The sequence below is a fragment of the Podarcis erhardii genome (genome assembly GCF_964252035.2).
Source record: "Podarcis erhardii genome assembly, chromosome: 5".
Taxonomy (NCBI): Eukaryota; Metazoa; Chordata; class Lepidosauria; order Squamata; family Lacertidae; genus Podarcis; species Podarcis erhardii.
The window spans coordinates 1,169,081-1,194,762 of NC_138509.1; the positions used below are offsets into that span (position 1 = coordinate 1,169,081).

At 42.8% G+C, this 25,682-nt stretch overlaps 1 protein-coding gene across 1 annotated transcript in view; it reads right to left on the reverse strand.

Annotated features, from left to right (window-relative positions):
- Positions 1-90: 90 nt before the first annotated feature.
- The window catches only part of MRPS35 (mitochondrial ribosomal protein S35), a 28,475-nt gene continuing 2,883 nt past the window's right edge, over positions 91-25,682 (reverse strand). Inside the window, exons 4-8 of the mRNA XM_081861425.1 lie at positions 22,308-22,368; positions 20,663-20,802; positions 16,160-16,269; positions 12,034-12,103; positions 91-490 (exon numbers count right to left, since the gene is read on the reverse strand). Coding sequence (XP_081717551.1) covers positions 212-490; positions 12,034-12,103; positions 16,160-16,269; positions 20,663-20,802; positions 22,308-22,368 — 660 coding nt within the window. The 3' untranslated portion in view covers positions 91-211. The remainder of the gene's footprint in view (positions 491-12,033; positions 12,104-16,159; positions 16,270-20,662; positions 20,803-22,307; positions 22,369-25,682) is intronic.

Below are 25,682 nucleotides of genomic sequence, written 5' to 3' on the forward strand. Positions count from 1 at the left end.
TGCAGGGTGAATGCAATCCTGCTGATCCCTTGAACATCTAACTACTGGAGAAGAGAAGACACGTGTAACTGTGGTCAAGCTGGTCAGTGCTCTGGGATAGTGTCTTTTTATTTGGAGGGAATGCAGGCTGAAAGTATGAAGGTTTAAATTAGATCCACTGAACTTTATGATGTACATCTTCATAGGCCTGTGATGCCTGAAAGAGTTCTCTTTACTGCAACTCACTCATGTTTAGTAGTCTCCTGACAGAGTTTTTATACTCAGAAAGGTTCTTATCTGTTTCTCCTTCATTTTTCAATTCAACCACCGACTTTCTGTAGGCCAGAATTTTTTGTGAGGCAAGAAGCTCCTGCCTACTGACTTCTTCAGTTTTGTCACCTGCTCGTATTCGAACCAGTGTCTCCAAAGCATTCTTCTCAGAGGCGCTGTTCTCCCAGATGTATTCCTCCATGTCAGCCTCCGTCTTTTCTTTTTCCCACTCTTCTGTTTTCTGAAAGGAAAAATAAGTTTTTAGTGGAAAGGGTGAAGGACTAAGTTTAATACCACAGTCATAGTACTTAGTGGCCTAGAATAGCAGTAGCTCTAGGAATAGCGTTTCAGGTAACCTGGTGTTCCTTGGAAGCTTTTTAGAAGTTTCTCACTTAGAAGGGCATTAATGGTAGACAAGCTCTCTTGTGTGACTATTAATCATGATGTGCAGCCAAAAGGATGCACACTCCATTCGGGCAGAGGTGTAAAAGTCCTGGTTAAGGCTCTGTGGAAATGTGTGCACTCTAGAATCCTTTGCAAAATGCAGGGATTCTATGACAACCAAACAGGGGTTTCTCACAGAAAAAGACAAAGGGGATGCACTCCCTGAAAGTGAGATAAAATCCACTGGTCTTTTTCAAAACGGAAGTGTTTGTATACTCAGTTGTTACTGCATCCTGCCTCCACACCATTGCACACACTTATATTTAAGTAAGGACTTCTATAAAAGGTTTTCCTTCTGAAAAAACAAATGCATTAAACATATCACAACTATCTATAGCTATCTCAATAGAGCATACCTATTAGCTGAAAAATTAACTGATCAGTTATCTTGGAAACAGCCAACTGACCAAATATGCATTAACCGACTGAATTTTTTGTTGTTTTAAATTTAGATCCCACCCTGTTCCAAAGGGTTGGTAACAAAAACAGCTCACAGCAGAAAATTGCTAAAATTTCCTCACCCATTCTCAACTTAATATTGAGTTGAGCCCAGCTCAAGATAGATGTATATCTTACAATTATAAAATATTAGGCTGTTGGTGGGGCCTTCAGTGGGGAGTTCTAAAACATAGCTGAGAATAACCTTCAGCCATTGCTTCTGACCTGCAGGAACATGACAGAACCAAAATCATCACAAAACTAGGTATGACCTTAATGCCCATAGTCCCCGAACTAATGCCTTAGTAGATTATCAATTAAAGATTGAAAAGCTATGTTCAAGTCAAAAGCTTTCCATGGAGCCATTATGACCACTATGTGTGGGCCACACCCTTGAACTGTGCTTGCACATAGTTACTTCCTACACGAGTATGCAACTTTATAGGAAGAGCTAAGACAATGACCTGGTAGCTATCTGAGAATATCTCTGCTATTCTGCGCCCATTCACTGTACATTAAGAACATGCGGCATATTTAGTAATCTCTGCAAATGGGGAATGTTTGTTTTGCCACTGGGTGGCAGCAAACCATCAACACTTTAAGTTTTGGCATATGGAGAAATTCAGTGCCACAGCACGAATCCAACAAAAACTCTCCAGGGAATTAGTACATGGCAGGAAAAAAAACAAAAAACAAAAGCCACACGGAAGCTCTGCAGGAACCCTTATCACTGCCCAACGTGGTTTCTTGACAGGATGCTGATGTGAGGTGCAGCAGCTGGGAGCCACGGGTCACCTGAAGTCAAATTCCTATTCAGCCATAGGACAAATGGGTGACTTCAAACAAATCACCTTCCCAGCCTGGTTTAATCTCACAGGTTTGTTGGGATGTTAAATTGGAAGCAGCCATACACAAGGAACTTCTTGCAGGATGAGTGGAATAAAAACGTGACAAAATAACAGAAGAGCAGCCTGTATATCAGCACTACCAGACAGGACCTGCTTTCGGGCATCCAATACTCAAGTGGGGCCATTGTGAAAACAGGAAGCTGGACTAGATGAGCCTCTGTTCTGATCCAGCAGGGTTGCCTCAGTCACACAGCATGGCTTCAAACACATATAAAACATAATAAAACATCACACATAAAAAATTTCCCATACAGGGCTGCCTTCAGATGTCTTCTACAAGTCAGATAGTGTCATACCTTGTGTTACAGACGCTTTGGGTTGCGCGATTTCGGGTTGTGCACTGCGCCGAACCCGGAGTACCGGAACAGGTTACTTCCAGGTTTCAGCGCTTGCGCAAAGCTCTAAATCGTGCTTTGAGCATAAGTGCTGAATCACAACCTGTGCGTGCCCAGACGCGGCGCTGCAGGTTGCGAACGTGCTTCCTGCATGGATCACGTTCGCAACCTGAGCGTCCACTGTAGCTGTTTATTACCCTGACATTTGATGGGTGTTCCACAGGGTGGGTGCCACTACTGAGAAGGCCCTCTGCCTGATTCCCTGTAACCTCACATCTCGCAGTGAGGGAACCGCCAGAAGGACGTTGGAGCTGGACCTCAGTGTCTGGGCAGAACGATGGTGGTGGAGATGCTCCTTCAGGTATACAGGACCGAGACCGTTTAGGGCTTTCAAGGTCAGAACCAACACTTTGGATTGTGCTCAGAAACATACTGGGAGCCAGTGTAGATCCTTTAAGACCAGTGTTATATGATCTCAGCAGCCACTCCCAGTCACCAGTCTAGCTGCCACATTCTGGATTAGCTGTAGTTTCCAAGTTACCTTCAAAGGTAGCCCCACGTGACAAGGAAAGCCCGCACCTACCCTAGCTATTAACTTCTTGAAATCAGGAAGTATCTAACACTGTCCTAGAGTGGTTCCAGCTGCTCCTCTGTAAGTCTCTCATACAGGCAAGTCTGTTGTCCTGTTTTTGACAGCTTCAAGTTTCCCTGCTGTTGGAACTGGAGGCATTGTTTTCTAGTGACTTCATTTTTATCTAGCAAGCAACTTTGGGAGGGTTGTTTGATACTCCATGCCACAGTTGCTGTAAGTTTTCACAGTTTCATCTTTTCCCCAACATAGTTTAACATCACTTTTCCCCAACCAGGTGCCCACCAGACATTTTGGACTATAACTCCCATTAACTCTGCCTAGCATGGCCAATGGTTAAGGATGCTGTGATCTGTAGCCCAAAGCAGGTGGAGGAGATCAGCTTGGGGAAGGCAGATCTACTTGAGACTGCAAGCAAGGTCATTTGGAGGTTTGGAGTGAAGTCTCATTAGTATGCCAATGACATCCAATTCTCTTTCTTTTCCATCTAACCCAGATAAGGCAGGGGATAATACTGGCGCCTGGAATCTCTAACAGTCTGGCTGGGGACCAGTGAACTGAAGCTCAAACCAGACAAGGTAGTCATACTATTATTAGGTTATGTGGAATTTGCTTTCAGTCTACTATGGATGAAGTTGCAAGTATTCGAAAAGATCAGGTATGCAGCTTGAGGGGAGGGAGTTCTTTCAGATCTGGACTTATTGTGGGTTGCTGAGCAGCAGCATACATGGCCTGATTTATCTTTTCTAGCTGTACTATTGCTGTCCCAGAGAAAACTTGATCCTTTCAAAGTTTTCCATGCTTTGATCATGATCAGGTCATACTCTGTTTTATTCAGTGATGCATCTGCATATTGCTCAGAACCTTCAGCAGGTTCAAAATGTCTCTGCCTGTTAATTTTGTAAAGTCAATCACATTTGTCCAGCATCTAAAAATCTTCCCTAGCAGCCAGTTTATCCCCGAACATAGGTCAAAATGCTGGTTTTTGCTTTCTAAAGCCCCAAATAGCCTGAAATCTGGGGCATTTTAGAAGGAATACCAACTTCCATAAGATCTTATCTGTATATGAAGAATGTGGTGAGGCATCCCCCCTTAGAAGTAAAAGGGATACTAAGTCAAGACAAGGTCTTTTTTATTGCAGCTCCCAGACTCTCTGGAATGGAATTCCAGAGGGAATTCCATTCCCTCTATGACTGTTGGTGCCTATATTTCAATGCAAATTTAAGACTCCTATGTTCTCCCAAGCCTTTGGTGCACCATGATTAAGATGTGAAGTGTAGAGTTTTGTGCCACAGGCATTGGCAGCATTTCTGGTTTTACATTTTAACAGCTTCCATGTTGCTTTGCTAAAGTTCTGAGTTTTTATTTTGGATTATTTTATTTTTAGGTTGTACATCACTTTAGAGACTGTGACAGAGCTGAAAGGTGATATATATGGTTACAGTAGCACCTTAACACATATTTTTTCAGATTCATTATTAAACTGCAGCCCTCTTCAGGTATTTAAACTGAGTAAGGTTAAAAGGAAACAAGCCCCACCTCTTCACCGTCCCTCAGTACACCACCTCCTTTCAAAACTTTGTGTTGAACATGCAAGTATGAAGGGGGCTTCTACATGTGACCCACCTATGGGACTGGAAATCCTGTTTCTAATTATGTAATTAATTAATAATATAATAATAATTTATTATTTATACCCCACCCATCTGGCTGGGTTTCCCCAGCCACTCTGGGCGGCTTCCAACTGAATATTAAAAAGAGTACAGCATCAAACATTAAAAACTTCCCTAAAGAGGGCTGCCTTCAGTTGTCTTTTAAAAGTAAAATAGTTGTTTATTGCTTTGACATCTGCTGGGAGGGCGTTCCACAGGGCAGGCGCCACTACCGAGAAGGCCCTCGGCGCTGGATCTCAGTGTCCGGGCTGAACAATGGGGGTGGAGACGCTCCTTCAGGTATACAGGACCGAGGCCGTTTAGGGCTTTAAAGGTCAGCACCAACACTTTGAACTGTGCTCGGAACCGTACTGGGAGCCAATGCAGATCTCTCAGAACCGGTGTTATGTGGTCCCGGCGGCCACTCCCAGTCACCAGTCTAGCTGCCGCATTCTGAATTAATTGCAGTTTCCGGGTCACCTTCAAAGGTAGCCCCACGTAGAGCGCGTTGCAGTAGTCCAAGCGGGAGATAACTAGAGCATGCACCACTCTGGCAAGACAGTCCGCGGGCAGGTAGGGTCTTAGCCTGCGTACCAGGTGGAGCGGGTAGACAGCTGCCCTGGACACAGAATTAACCTGCGCCTCCAGGGACAGCTGTGAGTCCAAAATGACTCCCAGGCTGTGCACCTGGTCCTTCAGGGGCACAGTTGCCCCATTCAGGACCAGGGAATCCCCCACACCCGCCCGCCCCCTGTCCCCCCAAAACAGTACTTCTGTCTTGTCAGGATTCAACCTCAATCTGTTAGCCGCCATCCATCCTCCAACCGCCTCCAGGCACTCACACAGGACCGCCACCGCCTTCACTGGTTCCGATTTAAAGGAGAGGTAGAGCTGGGTGTCATCTGCATACTGATGAACGCCCAGCCCAAACCTCCTGATGATCTCTCCCAGTGGCTTCATATAGATATTATGGGGGAGAGGACGGAACCCTGAGGCACCCCACAAGGGAGAGCCCAGGGGTCTGAACACTCATCCCCCACCACCACTTTCTGGACATGGCCCAGGAGGAAGGAGCGGAACCACCGTATAACAGTGCCCCCAGCTCCCAGCCCCTCAAGACGGTCCAGAAGGATGTTATGGTCGATGGTGTCAAAGGCCGCTGAGAGATCCAGCAGAACTAGGAAACAGCTCTCACCTTTGTCCTTATCCTGCCGGAGATCATCAACCAGCGCGACCAAGGCAGTTTCAGTCCCATGGTGAGGCCTGAATCCCGATTGGAAGGGATCCAAATGGTCCGCATCCTCCAGGCGTGCTGGAGTTTTTTGGCAACCACCCGCTCAATCCCGCTCAATTAATTAATTAATTAATTAATTATACTGTGCGGAGAGTTCCAAGGATGCTCACAGGACTGCATGCAAAAGCCCCCTTCAGACCAAAGGGAAGCATGTGGCTGCAGAAAAGATTCAATTGGGAAAGCCCCAACACAAGGTACACAGAAGACAAAAATAAAAATACACACATAGCTTACTAAAAGGATTGGACAAAGGACCCAAATCTTCTCAGTTCTTGCCCAGCAATACCTTTCTATCTTTTGAAAGTATTTCACTTTCACCTACAGCCACATCAGAACGGAGCACCAGGATGTGCAGAATAGAAAGTGTCCGGGATGTTTCAGTTGAGATTCCTGCATTGCAGGAGGCTGGACTAGATGACTCTCGGAGTCCCTTCGAACTCTACAGTTCTATGAAAAACAAAGCCAATATCCACAGCAGCCTCTCTCTCTGTTATTCCCACTTAACTATCATTAGTCGTGCATCCATCGTAAAGGACAGCATTTAAACTAATCTAACAAAGCTTTCCAGAACTAACAGCAATGGGAGAGGAACAAGTTGGAAAGGCTCTATCTATTGCATCATGTTGTCTTAGATCTTTGATACTACACCTACATATTCTTAAATCTATTCTTACCAGATCTATGTCTGAATTGAAACTGTTCTGTTTTCTTTCTCAGTAATATTAGATACCATCTTGTGTTTGTATCCACGCCTTTCTCTTCTGCACTACAATGGCTCAGAAACTAAGATGTGAATCGGGAAGTGACTCCCCTATTCAGATCTTGCTCTTGCCATGAACTCTCTGGTTGGCCTTAGAAGAAGCTGCTGCCAGCCTCAGTCCGACATTTTCAACATGGGGATAATTTGGAGTCTCCAAGAGGGTTGCTGGAAGGATTACGTAAATAGTGTATGTGTGAGAAATTATTATTTGTCCAAAGAGCTCAGGTTGGCCTAGATGGAGATCTTGTTTTATCCTCACAACCACATGGGATGCATCACTTCAGACTACAGCTCAAATGACTGAGCAACTCCACAGATGATTCCCTTCAGACAGAAAAATAGCAAGGGAGAAGGACAGCTAGAGCACATCTCACTTCAGAGCTTGCAGGGCAGCAGCTGAAGAAGGAGCAAAAAGGGTTTTCTTGTGTGTGTTTCCACAGCTAATCACCTACCTCAACAGAAACCCTGCCCCCTCTGACCCTTGCACAGGGAGAGCAGCTAATCAGCCACAAGAAACACACACACCCGAAAACCCTTTTTGCTCCTTCTTCACTGCTCTTCTGAAGTTTACTATACAGCGGAAAGGAGCAGCCAAGCATACTAGGACTCAATTTCTTGACTTTAAGAAAGCCGACTTCATAAAACTTAGGGAAGTGCTGGGTGAGATCCGACAGTAATACTAAAAGGAAAGGGAGTTCATGATGGCTGGGAGTTTGTTAAGAGGGAGATAGTAAAAGCACAACTTCAGGCAATACCAATGAGACGGAAACATGGAAGGTGCCTAAAGAAGCCAGGGTGGCTATCTAAAGAACTTTTAACTGAGTTAAGATTTAAAAAGGATGTGTACAAAAAATGGAAAAGGGGGGAAACCACCAAAGAGGAATTCAAACAAATAGCCAGCACGTGTAGACACAAAGTCAGAAAAGCTAAAGCACAGAATGAACTCAGGCTTGCTAGAGAGGTTAAAAGCAACAAAAAAGGCTTTTATGGGTATGTTCGTAGCAAAAGGAAGAACAAAGAAACCGTGGGGTCACTCAGAGGAGAAGATGGTGAAATGCAAACAGGGGACACAGAAAGGGCTGAACTCCTCAATGCCTTCTTTGCCTCAGTCTTCTCCGATAAAGAAAACAATGCCCGACCTGAAGAATTTGGAGCAAATGATTCAGCAGAGGAAACACAGCCCAGAATAACTAAGGAGATAGTACAAGAATACTTGGCTAGTTTAGATGTATTCAAGTCTCCAGGGCCAGATGAACTGCATCCAAGAGTATTAAAAGAACTGGCAGATGTGATCTCAGAACCACTGGCAGTCATCTTTGAGAATTCCTGGAGAAGAGGCGAAGTCCCGGCAGACTGGAGGAGGGCAAATGTTGTCCCTATTTTCAAAAAGGGGAAAAAAAGAGGACCCAAATAATTACCGCCCAGTCAGTCTGACATCAATACCAGGGAAGATTCTGGAGGAGATCATTAAGCAAACAGTCTGTGAGCACCTAGAAAGGAATGCTGTGATCACCAATTGTCAGCATGGATTTCTGAAAAATAAGTCATGTCAGACTAACCTGATCTCGTTTTTTGACAGAATTACAAGCCTGGTAGATGAAGGGAACGCAGTGGATGTAGCCTACCTTGATTTCAGCAAGGCATTTGACAAGGTGCCCCATGATATTCTTGTAAAGAAGCTGGTAAAATGCGGACTTGACTATGCTACCACTCAGTGGATTTGTAACTGGCTGACTGACCGAACCCAAAGGGTGCTCATCAATGGTTCCTCTTCATCCTGGAGAAGAGTGACTAGTGGGGTGCCACAGGGTTCTGTCTTGGGCCCGGTCTTATTCAACATCTTTATCAACGACATGGATGATGGACTCAAGGGCATCCTGATCAAATTTGCAGATGACACCAAACTGGGAGGGGTGGCTAACACCCCAGAGGACAGGATCACACTTCAAAACGACCTTGAAAGATTAGAGAACTGGGCCAAAACAAACAAGATGAATTTTAACAGGGAGAAATGTAAAGTATTGCACTTGGGCAAAAAAAATGAGAGGCGCAAATACAAGATGGGTGACACCTGGCTTGAGAGCAGTACATGTGAAAAGGATCTAGGAGTCTTGGTTGACCACAAACTTGACATGAGCCAACAGTGTGACGTGGCAGCTAAAAAAGCCAATGCAATTCTGGGCTGCATCAATAGGAGTATAGCATCTAGATCAAGGGAAGTAATAGTGCCACTGTGTTCTGCTCTGGTCAGACCTCACCTGGAGTACTGTGTCCAGTTCTGGGCACCACAGTTCAAGAAGGACACTGACAAACTGGAACGTGTCCAGAGGAGGGCAACCAAAATGGTCAAAGGCCTGGAAATGATGCCTTATGAGGAACGGCTAAGGGAGCTGGGCATGTTTAGCCTGGAGAAGAGGAGGTTAAGGGGTGATATGATAGCCATGTTCAAATATATAAAAGGATGTCACATAGAGGAGGGAGAAAGGTTGTTTTCTGCTGCTCCAGAGAAGTGGACACGGAGCAATGGCTCCAAACTACAAGAAAGAAGATTCCACCTAAACATTAGGAAGAACTTCCTGACAGTAAGAGCTGTTCGACAGTGGAATTCGCTGCCAAGGAGTGTGGTGGAGTCTCCTTCTTTGGAGGTCTTTAAGCAGAGGCTTGACAACCATATGTCAGGAGTGCTCTGATGGTGTTTCCTGCTTGGCAGGGGGTTGGACTCGATGGCCCTTGTGGTCTCTTCCAACTCTTCTAGGATTCCGTGATTCTAGGATTCACTCACATGCTGATTTTCTATGGTAGCCTGAATGCTTTCCACCCTTGGATAGATAGCAGCTTTGGGTGTGAAAGGAGATTTTAGATCAGAAAAATAGCACGGGGAAAAGAGCTAACTCTGCTCTCTGTTTGATCTGATTTGGGCACCCAAAATAGATTTCAAGCTTTAAGAAAACCCATAGGAGATCTGATCACAAATATCCTACAGTCTTGACTAGTTTGGCCCCAATTTACCCCAAGATCACAAAGTAGGTTTCATAGCTACGTAAATCAAGGATTTAACTATGCTCCTATCCAACATACTTGCTTTCAGATTATTCTGTTTAAATCCTATTTTGTTGACAAACTGAGAGTACTGATGTCCTTACCAAGGGATGAGTCCCCCCCTGCCATTTTAAAATTTCAGAGATTAAGAATTAAGATTAAGAAACACTTGTATGAAGTTGCGAAAAATGCTACTGAACACGCTTCCTTCTGAGGGATCAACCGTTCATGGAAAAAAAAAATCCAATGTGTTGCAGCAGGCCATGCATTTTTCATTGAAATCAAAGACAATTACAACTGACGAGGTTATTAAGTATTTATGTGGAAGTTGAAAGGTAATAAAAGGGTATGGGACTTGTGTGTATTCAATACACACCAAGCACTCACACAAGCAATATCATATGGCTAAGTCTTCCATCACTGAGTAATGCTAGAGTCAAGGACAGATGTGTTCATCTGGAATTAATAACCCCTTTGAGCTTCCAGCATACTTAGAATCAGTGTCTGAATGGCTACAGACACCTATGAATTGGGAACAGTTCACCTTCACCCAACTTTATAGGTTTTCAAAATACTAAAGCATTAGTGTTTATGTTTCTAAAAATTCCTCAGTTGAAGGAAGTATGGTTAAACAGTTAACATCAGTTAACACCATTTCCCAGGACTTCTCAATACTGAGTACCTTAGTGAGAAGATCAACAATTAAAACGCTGGCACTGAAAGACAGCCTATTTTCTCCTTCAATGTACTGCAGGAAAGAGTGTTGGGGTGTCTGGCAGGAGACACTGTTCATGTAAAGTGACAGGACTTCCAGAGGCCGAGCCCCATATCAACTAAGTGGCACAACACACTGGAGCTCCATTGATATGCTGCTATTTATTCCCTCAGGTCACCGTCCTCGTCCCCATATCTCTTCTCCCTTTCGCTGAAGCACTACTGAGAGAAGAGGTGGGCCATTGCTGAGATTTACCTGGGCAAGAAACAGAATCAAGAGTCTTCCTACCTCAGCTTTTCCATAGTGCCCTAAACAGATTAAAATGTATTTAGTGACTGTGTAGCACTGAGGACATCATAGTACAGATGTCCCGCCACTAATTTTCATGAATGCTATAGACCTGTTCAGTCATCAATGCTAATTTTGTTTGTCAACATGGAAGCAGGGAGTGGGGATCCACAAAGAGCTCCACCTCACCTTTGCACAAAGAGCACATCTGCCTGTTAGGATGGAAACTGTGTGTGTGCAGCTGTGCATGCCAAGGTTCCCACACAACCCATGACTCAGCATAATTGGGGTTTCCAGGATGCGATGAAAGGCTCCTTTGAGGCTCCATATGACAGATGCTCCCATTCTCTGCACAAAGACTAAGGGTGGGGCTGATGGGGATGTGCCCGCTCCCAAGTTGACAAACACAGGAACATAAATGTCCCTAATAGCCATCATTTCATCTGACAAACTAGGTAAGCAAATTGTCTGTTGAAACAGCCATAATTTTTCTTCTTAGTGCTCTAAGCACTCCACACTGATTTCCGTAGTAATCCCGTAGATCACCAAGGCAGGTATTATACTTAGAGAGAGAGGCCCAAGACGTTGGCTCACTCATGGTCCGTGTACAACACTAAGCTAGAGCTACTGCTTTACCACTTACCTCAGATCTGTGCATATCAGACAGAAATAAGCACAACAAATCCTGATTAGCAGACACTGGCTGCTTTCAATTGACAGGAAGCCCCACTGCAGGGGTCATTAGTCTGCTACCCTCCAGATATTGCTGGACTCACCAGCCCCAGCCAGTGTAGCCAATGGCCAGGAATGATGAAAGCTGATTCAGCTGAGGGCCACAGGTTGGCCACTCAAAGGAAATTGCCGTATACTGAGACAGTCCATTTGTTAATCGGCCTCAGTATTGACTATATTGACTGGCAGAGGCTCCAGGGTTTGAGGCAAGAGTCTTCCCCAGCCCAGCCTGGAGATACTGGGGACTGAACCTGGGATTTCCTGCATGAAAAGCAAACACTCTTGCCCCCGTTTCAGTTCTGGTGCATTCAACATGTACTGATCTGTGCACATAAAAAAGAGGACCTGTAAGATAGAACTTTGCTCAATGTTTGAAAAAGATATAAAGTTTTTCACTGTATTAACATACCATCTGTGGAAAACAATAGCTTTGACCCAACATACAAGCACATCAATATAGGTGTTCAAATAATTCCTCTCTACCATCAATGTAAATAAGCCATATTATTTGTGAACAACATCTAATCAAACAAATGTTACACATTTTAAGTCAAGCTTGGCTGTCACAAATGTCATGCATCAATTCTTACCCATGATTCATGGAATAAAACTGTCAGAAGGTACACTCCATAGTCATAATTTTGTCTTCTTAAAGGACACCTGAAATATATGAAAAACTAAGTCTTTGGTATAATCTCTCCAATATTTAACGATTTAAAATTCTACATTTTTTTAATATAAATTGAAACTATAGAATGAATAGTTGAAGAACTATTCATTAATTGCTTCCAATGAATAAGAGATTTAACAATAAAAACACATATTAAAACAATGTAATATAGAAAAACAATGTCAAATCTAAAACAGATACAGTGTCTTGCTTCTTATGTTACTCCTCCGGTCCCCGTGCTATTCAGGAGAGGAGACGGGGCAGCTAAAAAAGGCAATGCGATTCTGGGCTGCATCAATAGGAGTATGGCATCTAGATCAAGGGAAGTAATAGTGCCACTGTATTCTGCTCTGGTCAGACCTCACCTGGAGTACTGTGTCCAGTTCTGGGCACCACAGTTCAAGAAGGACACTGACAAACTGGAACGTGTGCAGAGGAGGCCAACCAAAATGGTCAAAGGCCTGGAAACGATGCCTTATGAGGAACGGCTAAGGGAGCTGGGCATGTTTAGCCTGGAGAAGAGGAGGTTAAGGGGTGATATGATAGCCATGTTCAAATATATAAAAGGATGTCACATAGAGGAGGGAGAAAGGTTGTTTTCTGCTGCTCCAGAGAAGCGGACACGGAGCAATGGCTCCAAACTACAAGAAAGAAGATTCCACCTAAACATTAGGAAGAACTTCCTGACAGTAAGAGCTGTTTGACAGTGGAATTTGCTGCCAAGGAGTGTGGTGGAGTCTCCTTCTTTGGAGGTCTTTAAGCAGAGGCTTGACAACCATATGTCAGGAGTGCTCTGATGGTGTTTCCTGCTTGGCAGGGGGTTGGACTCGATGGCCCTTGTGGTCTCTTCCAGCTCTATGATTCTCCTGTGGATATGTTCTCATTAGGAGGTCTGTTCTGCTTGCAGTAAGAGAGGGACCTTTAGCGTGGCAGCAGCTCCCCTTTGGAACTTCCTCCTGTTACATATGAGATAGGCACCACCTCTGTTGTTCCTCTGTTCCCCTCTGTTGGGGGAAAGTATTTGATTCCCCTGCTAAATTTGCCCATTTGCCCTCTGACGAAGAAATGACCAGTCCATAATTTTAATGGTAGGTTTATTGTAGCTGTGAGAGACAGAATAACAATAGGAAAAAACCCAGAAACCCAGAAGACAAAAGTCTGAGATTGATGTGCATTAAAATGAGTGAAATAAGTATTTGATCCCTTTGCAAAAGATGACAGCACTTGGTGGCAAAACCCTTGTTGGCAATTACAGAGATCAGACGTTTTTTGTAGGTGGCCACCAGGTTTGCACACATCTCAGGAGGTATTTTGTCCCACTCCTCTTTGCAGATCCCAAGTCAGTAAGATTTTGAGGCTGAGCTACTCAAACCTTCAGCTCCCTCCACAGATTTTTGATGGGATTAAGGTCTGGAGACTGGCTAGGCCACTCCAGGACCTTAATGTGCTTCTTCCTGAGCCACTCCTTTGTTGCCTTGGCTGTGTGTTTTGGGTCACTGTCATGCTGGAATACCCATCATCGACCCATTTTCAATGCCCTGGCTGAGGGAAGGAGGTGCTCACCCAAGATTTGATGATACATGGTCCTGTCCACCGTCCCTTTGATGCAGTGAAGGTGCCCCGTCCCCTTAGCAGAAAAACACCCCAAAGCATAATATGTCCCCTTCCATGTTTGATGGAGTTCTCTCCATGTTTGATGATGGTGTTCTTGGGGTTGGAGGCAGCATTCCTCCTCCTCCAAACACGGAGAGTTGAGTTGATGACAAAGAGCTCGATTTTGGTCTCATCTGACCACAACACTTTCACCCAGTTCTGCTCTGGGTCGTTCAGATGTGCATTGGCAAACTGCAGATGGGTCTGTACATGTGCTGTCTTGAGCAAGGGGACAGCTGTTTTGAAAATGAAAACAGCTGTTTTCATGGTGAATATGGTCCCAGCTACAAAGAATCAAAATTTCAGACAGAAATATTGAATAATGACTATAATAATTTAGCAAAAATGTATAAGATATTACTGGAATGGTGTACGAAGGATGAGGAGGTAAAATCAGTTATGATTGACTGGGCCAAAGATATAGGGCATAATATACAAATGGAGGATTGGGAAAGACTTTGGAAAGAAGGTTTAAGATTCACTGCATGCACAGTTATAAAAGAAAATGTTATGAAAATGATGTACCGATGGTATGTAACACCTGAGAAGTTAGCAAAAATGTATAAGATAAGTAACAAATGTTGGAAATGTAAAGAAAAAGAGGGTACCTTTTTTCGTATGTGGTGGGAATGTAAGAAGGTAAAATGCTTTTGGGAAATGATTTATAATGAATTGAAGAAAATGTTGAAATATACATTTGTTAAGAAACCAGAAGCATTTTTACTAGGCATTACAGGTAATGAGATAAATAAGAAAGAAAAGAAGTTATTTTTATATGCAGTGACAGCAGCAAGAATATTGATGGCCCAGAAATGGAAACAGGAGGAATTACCTACGATAGAAGAATGGAGAACTAAAATGATGGATTATGCAGAACTGGACAGAATGACAGGAAGGATCCGGAATCGACGAGATCAAAGATTTACAGAAGATTGGGAAAAGTTTACCCAATATATGCAAAAACTGAGTGATAATAAAATTACGTTTGTAAGCTTTAAGGAAGCTCTGTGAGAGGAAAGGGTTAAAAGGGCAGAAATGTGTAAAAAGTAACAATAGGAAGGAATGGCAGACAAATTGAGGGAAGTCAAAAAAGAGAAGATGTAATTAAGATGTATGGAATGTATAATTTTGTTTTTGTATTTGAAAACTAATAAAAATATAATAAAATAAGAAGAAGAAGAAGAAGAAGAAGAAGAATATGGTCCCAGCTGCCCTGAGATCATTGACAAGTTCCCTCCATGTAGTTCTGGGCTGCTTCATCACCGTTCTCCTTGCAACTCCACGAGATGAGATCTTGCATGGAGCCCAAGAGGTTGACAGTTATTTTGTGTTTCTTCCATTTGCAAATTATTGCACCAACTGTTGTCACCTCACCAAGCTGCTTGGCAATAGTCTTGTAGCCCAGTCCAGCCTTGTGCAGATCTACAGTCTTGTCCCTGACATCCTTGGACAGCTCTTTGGGCTTGGTCAAGGTAGCTACTTTGGAATCTGCTGGATTGATTGCTTCTGTTGACAGGTGTCTTTTGTACAGGTACTGTAAGGAGCTGGGATTACAGGTAAAACCTCTCCCTAGAAGCAGGTGCTTCTAATCTCAGCTTGTTACATACAGTGGTAGCCTGACATCTGGCTGGTTGATAGGGGTTCAAATACTTATTTCACTCATTATAATGCACATCAATCTCAGACTTTTGTCTTCTGGGTTTCTGGGTTTTTTCCTATTGTTATTCTGTCTCTCACAGCTACAATAAACCTACCATTAAAATTATGGACTGGTCATTTCTTCGTCAGAGGGCAAACGGGCAAATTTAGCAGGGGAATCAAATACTTTCCCCCATCACTGTATAGGATAGGATAATCTTCACTGAAAATATTCACTTTGAAAAGAGATCTCCAGTAGGTGCCCAAAAGACAACAGAGGTGGTGCCTATCTCATGTGTAACGGGAGGAAGTTCCAAAGGGGAGCTGCTGCCACGCTAAAGGTCTCTCTCCTACTGCAAGCAGAACAGACCTCCTAATGAGAACATATCCACAGGGGGCCCTCTCCTGAATAGCACAGGGACCGGAGGAGTAACATAAGAAGCAAGACAAACAACTGCACTTTAGTTCACTCACAAACAAGCTTCCAAAATGTGTTGACCTTTGGACACAAACTTATTTCAATCATATTAATTTATTTGCATTTTGAAGCAAGAAATAGGAGAAATGAGGTCTAACAAAGATAGCTAAAGCCTTTGCCAGATTAGAGTAGAAGAGTCATTATAACCAAGGATCTTTGTAATATAGCACAATATTTTTTGAGTCCTTGTAAGTAGGACAGAAATGGATATTAGCAGCTAGGGTCTTGACTATCTTACATATGACCCACATTAGACAATTTTCTCATGTTACGATACCTGTCTGTTGTAATGGTAAGGGTATCTGTGCCCTTGCAGTACCTCTCTCCTACAAGTTTAATGAGCTTCTTCTTTGCATGATCATCCAAGTTGAGGCTTGAAAGTTTAACCTGGAGAGAAATCAGTCTCTTAGCAAGTTGATAGCAAGTTCAATCCCCAGGGTAGAAAAGAAAGGTCAATGAGTTATTGCACATAAAACATGATGTTGCTGCATTCAGTTTTGCAGGTCGCAAATACGAGGGCCTAATATTAGCCCCAAGCTCAAACAGGTGACTTCATGCAAACCACACACACACAAAAATACATCACAGGTGTCTTTTAGATTGAAGTCCTCAAAAGTTGAGCACAGAACCAGGAGACTGGCATCTGTTTAATTTCATCATTTATTCTGATTTTGCTAGTCCTGGCACTATGCACAAGGCTAAGCACAGCAGTAACACCTTGACCGAGGTCACTGGAAACCTTATTCAGGCATCTCAATATATTTTATAGCACGTTATTACAGCCATTGCTTTCCTTTTTGAAAATCAGAGTTGAGACTATGCTGACATGCAGTACCCCAGCATGAGGTACTACACAATCCTTAGAAATAAGCTACGGGAAAATTTGGATCTCATTCTACTATTTCTCAATCAGCAGAAACAAGGCCAGTAAAGAATCTTAATGGAAAAAGCAAATATTATATTTAAGGGTTGAAAAACCAAGGGATGAAAGTCTCAGAAAGAGCACTAAGAGGCTTTTAAAAAGCCAAGTGCTAGGAAGAAAATCCTAACTGTCTCTCACAAAGAGAACAAATTAAATTTTGTGACTCAAAACAGACTTGAGCTGCTCAGTGTAAGAACTATCTTCAAGCAAAGGATTAAGAACATGTTAAATTAACAAAAGCTCAAAGTAGTGCTCAGGTGCAATTTTAGTTTGCTATATTGTGTTAAGACTAAAGAAACTTACTACACAGAAGAATTCAGAACACTACCACTTCAAAGAGAAAGTATGAGCTGGGGAAAATAATATTTTTGAATGCTTCCCTAGATAAAAAGTTCCCTGAATGTAGTAAACTACTACATCAGGAAGACACATTACCCCAGCCTTCTCCCAAAGTACCAGTTTACTACACTCAGGGAACTTTTTATTTCAGGTGCTTTAAAAAATGCCACCTCTTTGCCACCTCTGTGGTTTGAAGTAGTACTATTCAGAATTCTACCATTTCGTTAGGTTCTATGCTAAGTAAGACCACAAGTCCTGTCTCACGAGTGTGAGTGTCTTTTGAGTGTCAACAGGTGTATAGATAGAGGGTAGGAAAAGGTTCAGAAAAGGGCAACCAAAATGATCTATGAAGAAAGGTTGCAGCAACCCAACTCCCTCAACCATTCCTCATAAGGCTTGGTTTCCAGACCCATGGTCACCTTCCTCTGCACACACTCCAGCTTGTGAATATCTCTCTTAAATTGTGGCACCCAGAACTGGACGCAGGAGTCTAGGTGAGGTCTGACCATGGCAGAATAGAGTGGTACTAATCCTTCCCTTGATCTGGACACCAGACTTCTCTTGATGCAGCCTAGAATAGCATTCACATGTTTGCTGCTGCATCACACTACTGACTCATGTGAAGCTTGTGGCCCACCAGGACCCCTAAATCCTTTTCACATGTACTGCTAGTTAGCCAAATGTCCTTCATCTTATATTTGTGCATCTGGTTCTTCCTGCCTAAGTGCAGAACCTTACATTTGTCCCTATTGAAATTCATTTTGTTGGCCCAGTTTTCCAATCTGTTCAGGTCAACTTGAATCCAGATTCTATCTTCTGTGGCAGTAGCTAGTTTGGTGTCATCTGCAAATCTTATGAGCCGAGAAGAGTTAGTTACCACTGCCTTAGATTGTCTTGGAAAACTTAAAGGACTGTCTTCCCTCATATGAATATGTGTGTAAATTAAAGATTTTCTTTGGGCTCTTGCTGCAAGTCCACTTGTTCTTTGAAATTTTGTGTGTATTTGTGTGTGTAAGAGCTTTTTAATACTGGCACCAAGTATACTGAACTTCCTCCTGTTAAGTCAATTCTACCTCTTCCCTGCTGGTGCTTCAGAAAAAGATTCCCCCTTCCTGAAAATTTTGAGAACTCTTAAGTTTTTGAAGGTGTTTTTTTTAGCTGCTCCAGTTTACTTGCCCTTGCTGAGGTTGAATGTAATGGGCCAGTTTACTGACTGATGGTATCATGTGTCTTTTTATTTGGTTATGCATTTAGGATTTGATGGTTTGCTATTTTGTAGACCATAAAAGGTAAAGGTAAAGGGACCCCTGACCATTAGGTCCAGTCGTGACCAACTCTGGGGTTGCCAGCGCTCATCTAGCTTTATTGACCGAGGGAGCCAGCGTACAGCTTCCTGGTCATGTGGCCAGCATGACCAAGCCGCTTCTGGCGAACCAGAACAGCTCACGGAAAAGCCGTTTACCTTCCCGCTGGGAAGGTACTTTGATGTGCTTTTGAACTGCTAGGTTGGCAGAAGCAGGGACTGAGCAACGGGAGCTCGCCCCGTCGCAGGGATTTGAACCGGCGACCTTCTGATCGGCAAGTCCTAGGCTCTGTGGTTTAACCCACAGTGCCACCTGCACTTACTGTGTTCTATCAAAAGCAAGTCAAATTGGGCTGCCCAATGATTGAAGAATTTTACCTTCTTTTTAACCAATCTGCCAAGTAAATTTAAGTTAGTGAAGTTTAGTTTCTGTGAGGCTTCATGTTCACATCTTTCCTCCTGACCCCGGCTCGGTTTAATGTGATTTACTCCCAAGATTCAGGTGACAGGCTCACAATGTGCTACATCTTATGAAAAATGGTGCAGTTAATGCACATACCATATTTTGGTGTGATATTTTAATGCTTAGGTGTGATACTTTAATGCTCAGGGATTCGAACCACTGACCTTCTGATTGGCAAGTCCTAGGCTCTGTGGTTTAACCCACAGCACCACCCGCGTCCCTTTTGTAGACCATGTTAAATATTTAAAGAAATCCATTTTCTGAACATTTGAACGTTACAGATTCTGTCATGGCAATTTTGCAACACACTAGATGTACACAGATCCTCCCAAGTCACCAAGGTCTCACTGGAGTGGCAAACACATGGCTGGGAAACTGAGCCATATCACTTGAGCAGGGTGGGGGCACACATAATGGGACACTTCTCCATTCTAAACACACTCTGCCATAAAAGACAAGCATATCAGAGGGAAGGCTAGATTAGATACTTTGTTCCACACAAGCTTTTTTAAATGCACAGGGAGGGGTTTGTTTTTGTATGGAGCATTCCATCATGCAAATCCCACATGCAATTTGAAAGCTTCATCAGTCCAGCGAGAACTGTGCTGTAGCCCCCATTCAAAACAGTCTCAATACCATCTGCTTTTCACCTTCAAACCTCTCCCTGTCCCATTCCTCCCAGCAGATTATGTTGACAAAGGATTAACAGGACACCACCAGAAGACAGGACAATCACGTCTCATTTGATCATAAGTGCTAGGAAAAGCCATATGGCAGGTTGCTGCATGTTTAATAACCAACATTATATGCAGCCTGTTTCGAAATATACCTCTTTAAAAAAAGTACATGGTTTTTATACAGTCTGTTATCTGCATAAAGTAAAACATTGGCTTGGATTGCAGGACATGATTTTAGCAGTATCTTGTCATACAAATACTGCCATCTACCTTACAAAGTGATTTTAGAGATGACTGAAAATGCAAATGAAATGGCTTTTTTTTACAAAAGCAAAATGTGCTCCAAGCTTCTCAAATCCTAGCCTCCACCAACCCTTATTTTCTCTGCTTTAGGTTTTAAGTGGGGAAGGGCCAGCGTGGTGGCAGTGTGTCTTCCTTGCAAGCTAAAGGTCCCATGTTCAGTATTCATCATCTCCAGGCTGGGAAGGCATCCTGTTTGGAACCTGGAGAAAGGCTGGCAGTCAGTGTGGACAAACTAAGCTAGATGGTGCAGTAGTTTGACTCTGGAACACAGGAAGATGACTTATATTAAGTGGCTTGGGCAAAGTCATTTCTGCTTCTGCAGTATCTTGAATACTGATGGGACAATATTAAATGAATGACCTCACACACAAAAATGGCTGGAAAAAATATGGCCTTATAGATTCATTATCTCTCTCTCCTAATGCTTTGTTCTATATTCAAAATAGGCATCTAACCTGACCATTAGCTTACAGCACTTAAATCAAATACCATGAGATGTTACTGGATTTTGTGCCAAGAAATGAAGCAATTTCTAATGGGTGGTTCTTCATTTCTTAAGTTAATTGCTTCATCAGTGCAAACAGTTCTTGTACATTGTCTTGCAGTAACAGCAAGTTTAATTTCTGCCTGCTTTGTAATCAAACCAAATGAACTTGTTTTAAGAGCCCTATGTTAAAAATGAATCATAGAATCATAGAATCATAGAGTTGGAAGAGACCACAAGGGCCATCGAGTCCAACCCCCTGCCAAGCAGGAAACACCAAGTTACTTACTGTTAGGGTCACCACTCTTGCTTTAGGATTGCGAACAGATGGGCCTGCTGAAATGTAATCTACTGTGTCAACTTCAATAGGAAAGTGCTGCATACATTTCTCCTCATTATCAACATCAGCTGGCCACTCTGTGCAGAAGTCTGAAAAGTGAGCAGTGGGAGCAAGATCACAGCAATCAATCTGGCAATAGCTACTTTGAGAAAAATGTATTAAGAACTTCATCCCTTTCCTTTTTTTTTTAAAATGGTATTTATTATAGTTTCCAATTAGTACAAAAAAATAAACATACACAAAAAACCCCCACAAAAATACAAAAGCAAAAAAACCCAAACCAATTAAAACAAATATAATTTCCATTACTCATTTCCGTTAACTTATTTCCCAGACCTCCTCTCACCTCCCCCTTTCGTATTCCAATTCAAATTCTTAACTCAACAAATCCTTATTATAACTTATTTATAACTTATTATAACTTATTGCTCAACCTTTACATTACAGCTGGTAACCGCTTAATTTCTGTCCAACATCATTCTAACATTCATTAATTTTGTAATATTTCTGCAAATAGTCTTTAAATTTCTTCCAGTCTTCTTCCGCCGACTCTTCTCCCTGGTCTCGGATTCTGCCAGTCATTTCTGCTAGTCCCATATAGTCGATCATCTTCATCTGCCATTCTTCCAGAGTGGGTAAATCTTGCGTCTTCCAATACTTTGCGATGAGTATTCTTGCCGCTGTTGTCGCATACATAAAGAAAGTTCTATCCTTCTTTGGCACCAATTGGCCGACCATGCCCAGGAGAAAGGCCTCTGGTTTCTTAGGGAAGGTATATTTAAATACCTTTTTCATTTCATTATAGATCATTTCCCAGAAAGCCTTAATCCTTGGGCACGTCCACCAAAGGTGAAAGAATGTACCTTCAGTCTCTTTACATTTCCAACATTTATTATCGGGCAAATGATAAATTTTTGCAAGCTTGACTGGGGTCATGTACCACCTGTAAATCATTTTCATAATATTCTCTCTTAAGGCATTGCATGCCGTAAATTTCAAACACCCCGGTGGTCCATAACTGTTCCCAGTCAGCAAACATAATATTATGTCCAACATCTTGTGCCCATTTAATCATAGTAGACTTCACCGTTTCATCCTGAGTGTTCCATTTCAACAGCAAGTTATACATCTTTGACAAAATCTTAGTTTTAGGTTCTAACAATTCTGTTTCTAATTTCGATTTTTCCACCTGGAATCCAATTTTCTTGTCCAGTTTATAAGCCTCCATTATCTGATAATAATGAAGCCAGTCTCGCACTTTGTTTTTTAGTTTCTCAAAACTCTGCAGTTTCAATTTGTCTCCCTCTTGTTCCAAAATTTCCCAATATTTTGGCCATTTGGACTCCATATTAAGTCTTTTGAAAGCTTTCGCTTCCATTGGTGACAACCACCTTGGGGTTTTAGAACTTCATCCCTTTCCAAGTAATTAAAGTGGAATATGATGTGAATATGCCAATCAGAGGCATAGCTGTTTACAAATTCCCGACCCTCACCTCTTTTTTTTTAATAAAAGTCAAGTGCTGAGAACAAAGAATAGCCTGCTAGCATTGCCTTCCACCTATTTTTTAATCAATGAAAGAGATCTGAAACTTACCTTTAAGAGCAGCACAGTGCTTCCTGATGGCAACTGGTGTCAGATGCAAAAAATTGGGGATCTGAAACAAGATGTAACTCATAGTCTAAATCTAATACATAATGTAAAACATCTAATGAGGACAAAGGATTCATTCAGTATCGCTAAGCAGTAAGTAAAATACTTAAGTACTTAATTCGTTCCAGAGGTCCGTACTTAACCTGAAACTGTTCTTAACCTGAAGCACCACTTTAGCTAATGAGGACTCCTGCTGCTGCTGGAGCATGATTTCTGTTCTCATCCTGAAGCAAAGTTCTTAACCTGAAGCACTATTTCTGGGTTAGTGGAGTCTGTAACCTGAAGCGTATGTAACCTGAAGCATATGTAACCCGAGGTACCACTGTACAACAGTTAATTTATATGTAAAAGCACAGTTAACACAACTTGCTTTTCCCCCCCAAGGACTGTGCATTGGTCAGAAGGTATAAAAGTCCAATACGGATATGAAAAAAAAACCAGAATTTTCCCTTGAAAATAGAATAGGTTCAGCTGTTTTGAACAGATGGAATGGTTCAACTATAGAAATCTGAGGGCACAGCAGTCCAAGACAGAGTATGTATTTGTGGGGTGGCATTGCAGTACCCCCCTTGACATTATTGAATAACAGCTTTATACCAATATTAAACTATTTAGAGTCCTTTTGAAAGAAGATTAAGAATAGGAAAGCAAAGGAAATGAGCGAAGCTTTCTGTTACAAGGCACTCAACATTATGTGAAACTATATTTGTTTTAATTGTTTTTTAATTTTGTATCTTTGTATTTTTGTTACTTTTTGTTTTTGTTTCTTTTTTTTTCTTTTTTTCCCTTCTTTGTATTAATTTGGAAACCCTAATAAATATTTATTTAAAAAGGCACTTAACATTATGCAACTGGGGCAGGGAATAATCTCTCTTGCTGTAAAGGCTCGTAGCCTCAGGAAAAGATATATGGAGTCCATTTCAGTTAAATGCTGTGGAGATTGCGCGCTTCAATGGTACAGGGACGGGGAAATGTGACTTACTTCTGCTCAATCTGTCAGTAGCTTTTGATATCACTGATCATGGCATCCTCCTGATCCAATTTAGTGAGATGGGTTCTGAATGCACCATATTACATTGCTTTTGTATTTTCAGGGGTGTGTTCAGAGAGTAGCACTGGGTAAGTGCTCCTCAAACCCTAGCAATTGTGCTATGGGGTTCCACAGGGTACTATCCTTTCCACAGTGCAATTTGACATCTATACTGTGGGGTCATTTGGAATTTTAGAGCAAGGTGTCAGCAGTATGCTCTACTTCTCCATAACATATGAACCATGAGAGACTGTGAAAGCTCAGAATTGGGTGTCTGAAAATAGTTTGACCACTAAACTGGGCACAAATCCTTGGAAAATGGAGGCTCTTTGGGTGCGTTGTTCCTACGTTTGGGAGACAGGCATGACAGTTACCTGTTCGGCCTGTTCTGGATGGGGTTGCACTTCCTCTGAAGGAGCATGTGCATAGCTTGGAGGTATTCCTGGAAACATCTGTCAATAGAGACCCAAGTATCCTCTGTGACTAGGAGTGCCTTTTACCAATTTCATCTGGTCCACCAGGTATAGCTTGACCACTGGTTACCATGCATTGGTAACCTCAAGGCTGGATTACTGCAATGCGCTCTATGTGAGATTGTCCTTGGGCTTGGGTCAAGAAGCTCCAGCTGGTGTTGAATGTTGTGGTCAGTTTGCTGATGGGGGCATCTGGTTAAGAAAATTGTTGAAGCATCTGCACTTTCTACCCATCAACTACCGAGACAGGTTCAGGGTCCTTGCACTAATTTGCAAGTCTTAAACAACTAAGGTCCAGGGTATCTCAATTACTGACATCATCTGCAGGAACACTGTTGGTCATTCCCCAAGCTGGCAAGACTCATTTGACGACAAGAAACAGACTTTAGTGTCATCAGTCAAGTACTATGGTAGGTGCCTTCTGTTTCAACTTTAAAACACCTGTTTCTACTCCATCAGGCTTATGCAGACAATTAAGAGTACACCCTTCCACAGTAATTACCGTATTTTTCGCTCTATAACACGCACCTGACCGTAACACGCACATAGTTTTTAGAGGAGGAAAACAAGAAAAAAATATTCTAAATGAAACAGTGGATGTATGATTTTTGTGGTTCATGCTGTGGCCACAGACATGTGATCTGACGGTGAGTTTGGGGTAGCCCAGTGCAAAAATCCTGAGGATCCATGTGGATCCATGCTTTGTAACCACGTTTTAAGTGGGGAGGAAGGAAAAGCACTCAAGGGACAAGGAGCACGTGTGGGGTGTGTGGAGAAGGAGCTTTTCGAGGAGCTGAGCGGGGAGGTAAAGAGCACTGTTGCTTTAAAGGTATACTTAAGGTATTTGCCCTGTGCCTGGGGTTTTTTCCATTTAACAGTTTGTTCCTTCCACTCCTTGTTTTGAGGCAGAATAGATTTGAGCAAGTGAGGAGGACTTGGATTGCAGGGGATTTGCCATTAGCTGTGTAAAAGCGCTCCTCCTTGCAGCCTTCTACTTTGTTTGTACACATGGCTACTGGTATCAGTGATAAGCAGCCACCAGCAGCAATAGAATGGAGCACAAAAAAGCGATAGGGGCACTAGGACTCAGACAATGCTCAAATCTATCCTGCCTGAAAACAGCTGAGAAGCGGGGGATTTGCCTAGTTTCCCCCTCTCCCTCATCCCGTGCCCTCCCCAGCCTTTTTTTTTACTTCCTGGTTTTCACTGCGCTCGTGGCTGAGAGCTCCAGGTTGGGGTTTTTTTGCTGCTGCTTGCTTAATTTTTTTTCTTCCTGATCCAAGCCCTCCTGTGTCCTGCTGTCCCTCTGCAGCCTCACTGCTCCATTTAGAGAGCGCACTGACCTTTGCTAGCTGAGGCTGCAGCAGCTGTTGCTGGCTACTTTAAAAGCGCCTGCTGGCTTTGAGCCGCCTGCCTCCTCCCAGCTCGCTATGGCTCCCATCTGTCCCTCCTCCTGTGTAAGTGGCTGTTGCCTGCTTTGCTGCCATGGCTCTCCTTCCCTCCCTCCTCCCCGGCTCCTCCAAGCCGTAGGTTGCTTTAAAGCAAGCAAAGCGAAAGCCTTGTAGCGTGTAAGCGGCTCTCGCTTTGCTTACTTTCAGAGAGCCCCTCCTCCTGGCTATAAAGCAAGCAAAGCTAGAGCCGTGCAAAGCCCTGCAAGTGGCTCCCGCTTTGCTTGACTGACTCCGATCCAGTGCATTCGCTTCGTAACACGCACAGGCATTTCCCCTTACTTTCTAGGAGCAAAAAAGTGCGTGTTTTGGAGCGAAAAGTACGGTAGTTAACTTCTGATTTTAACTTTTTAATAACTTTCATGGC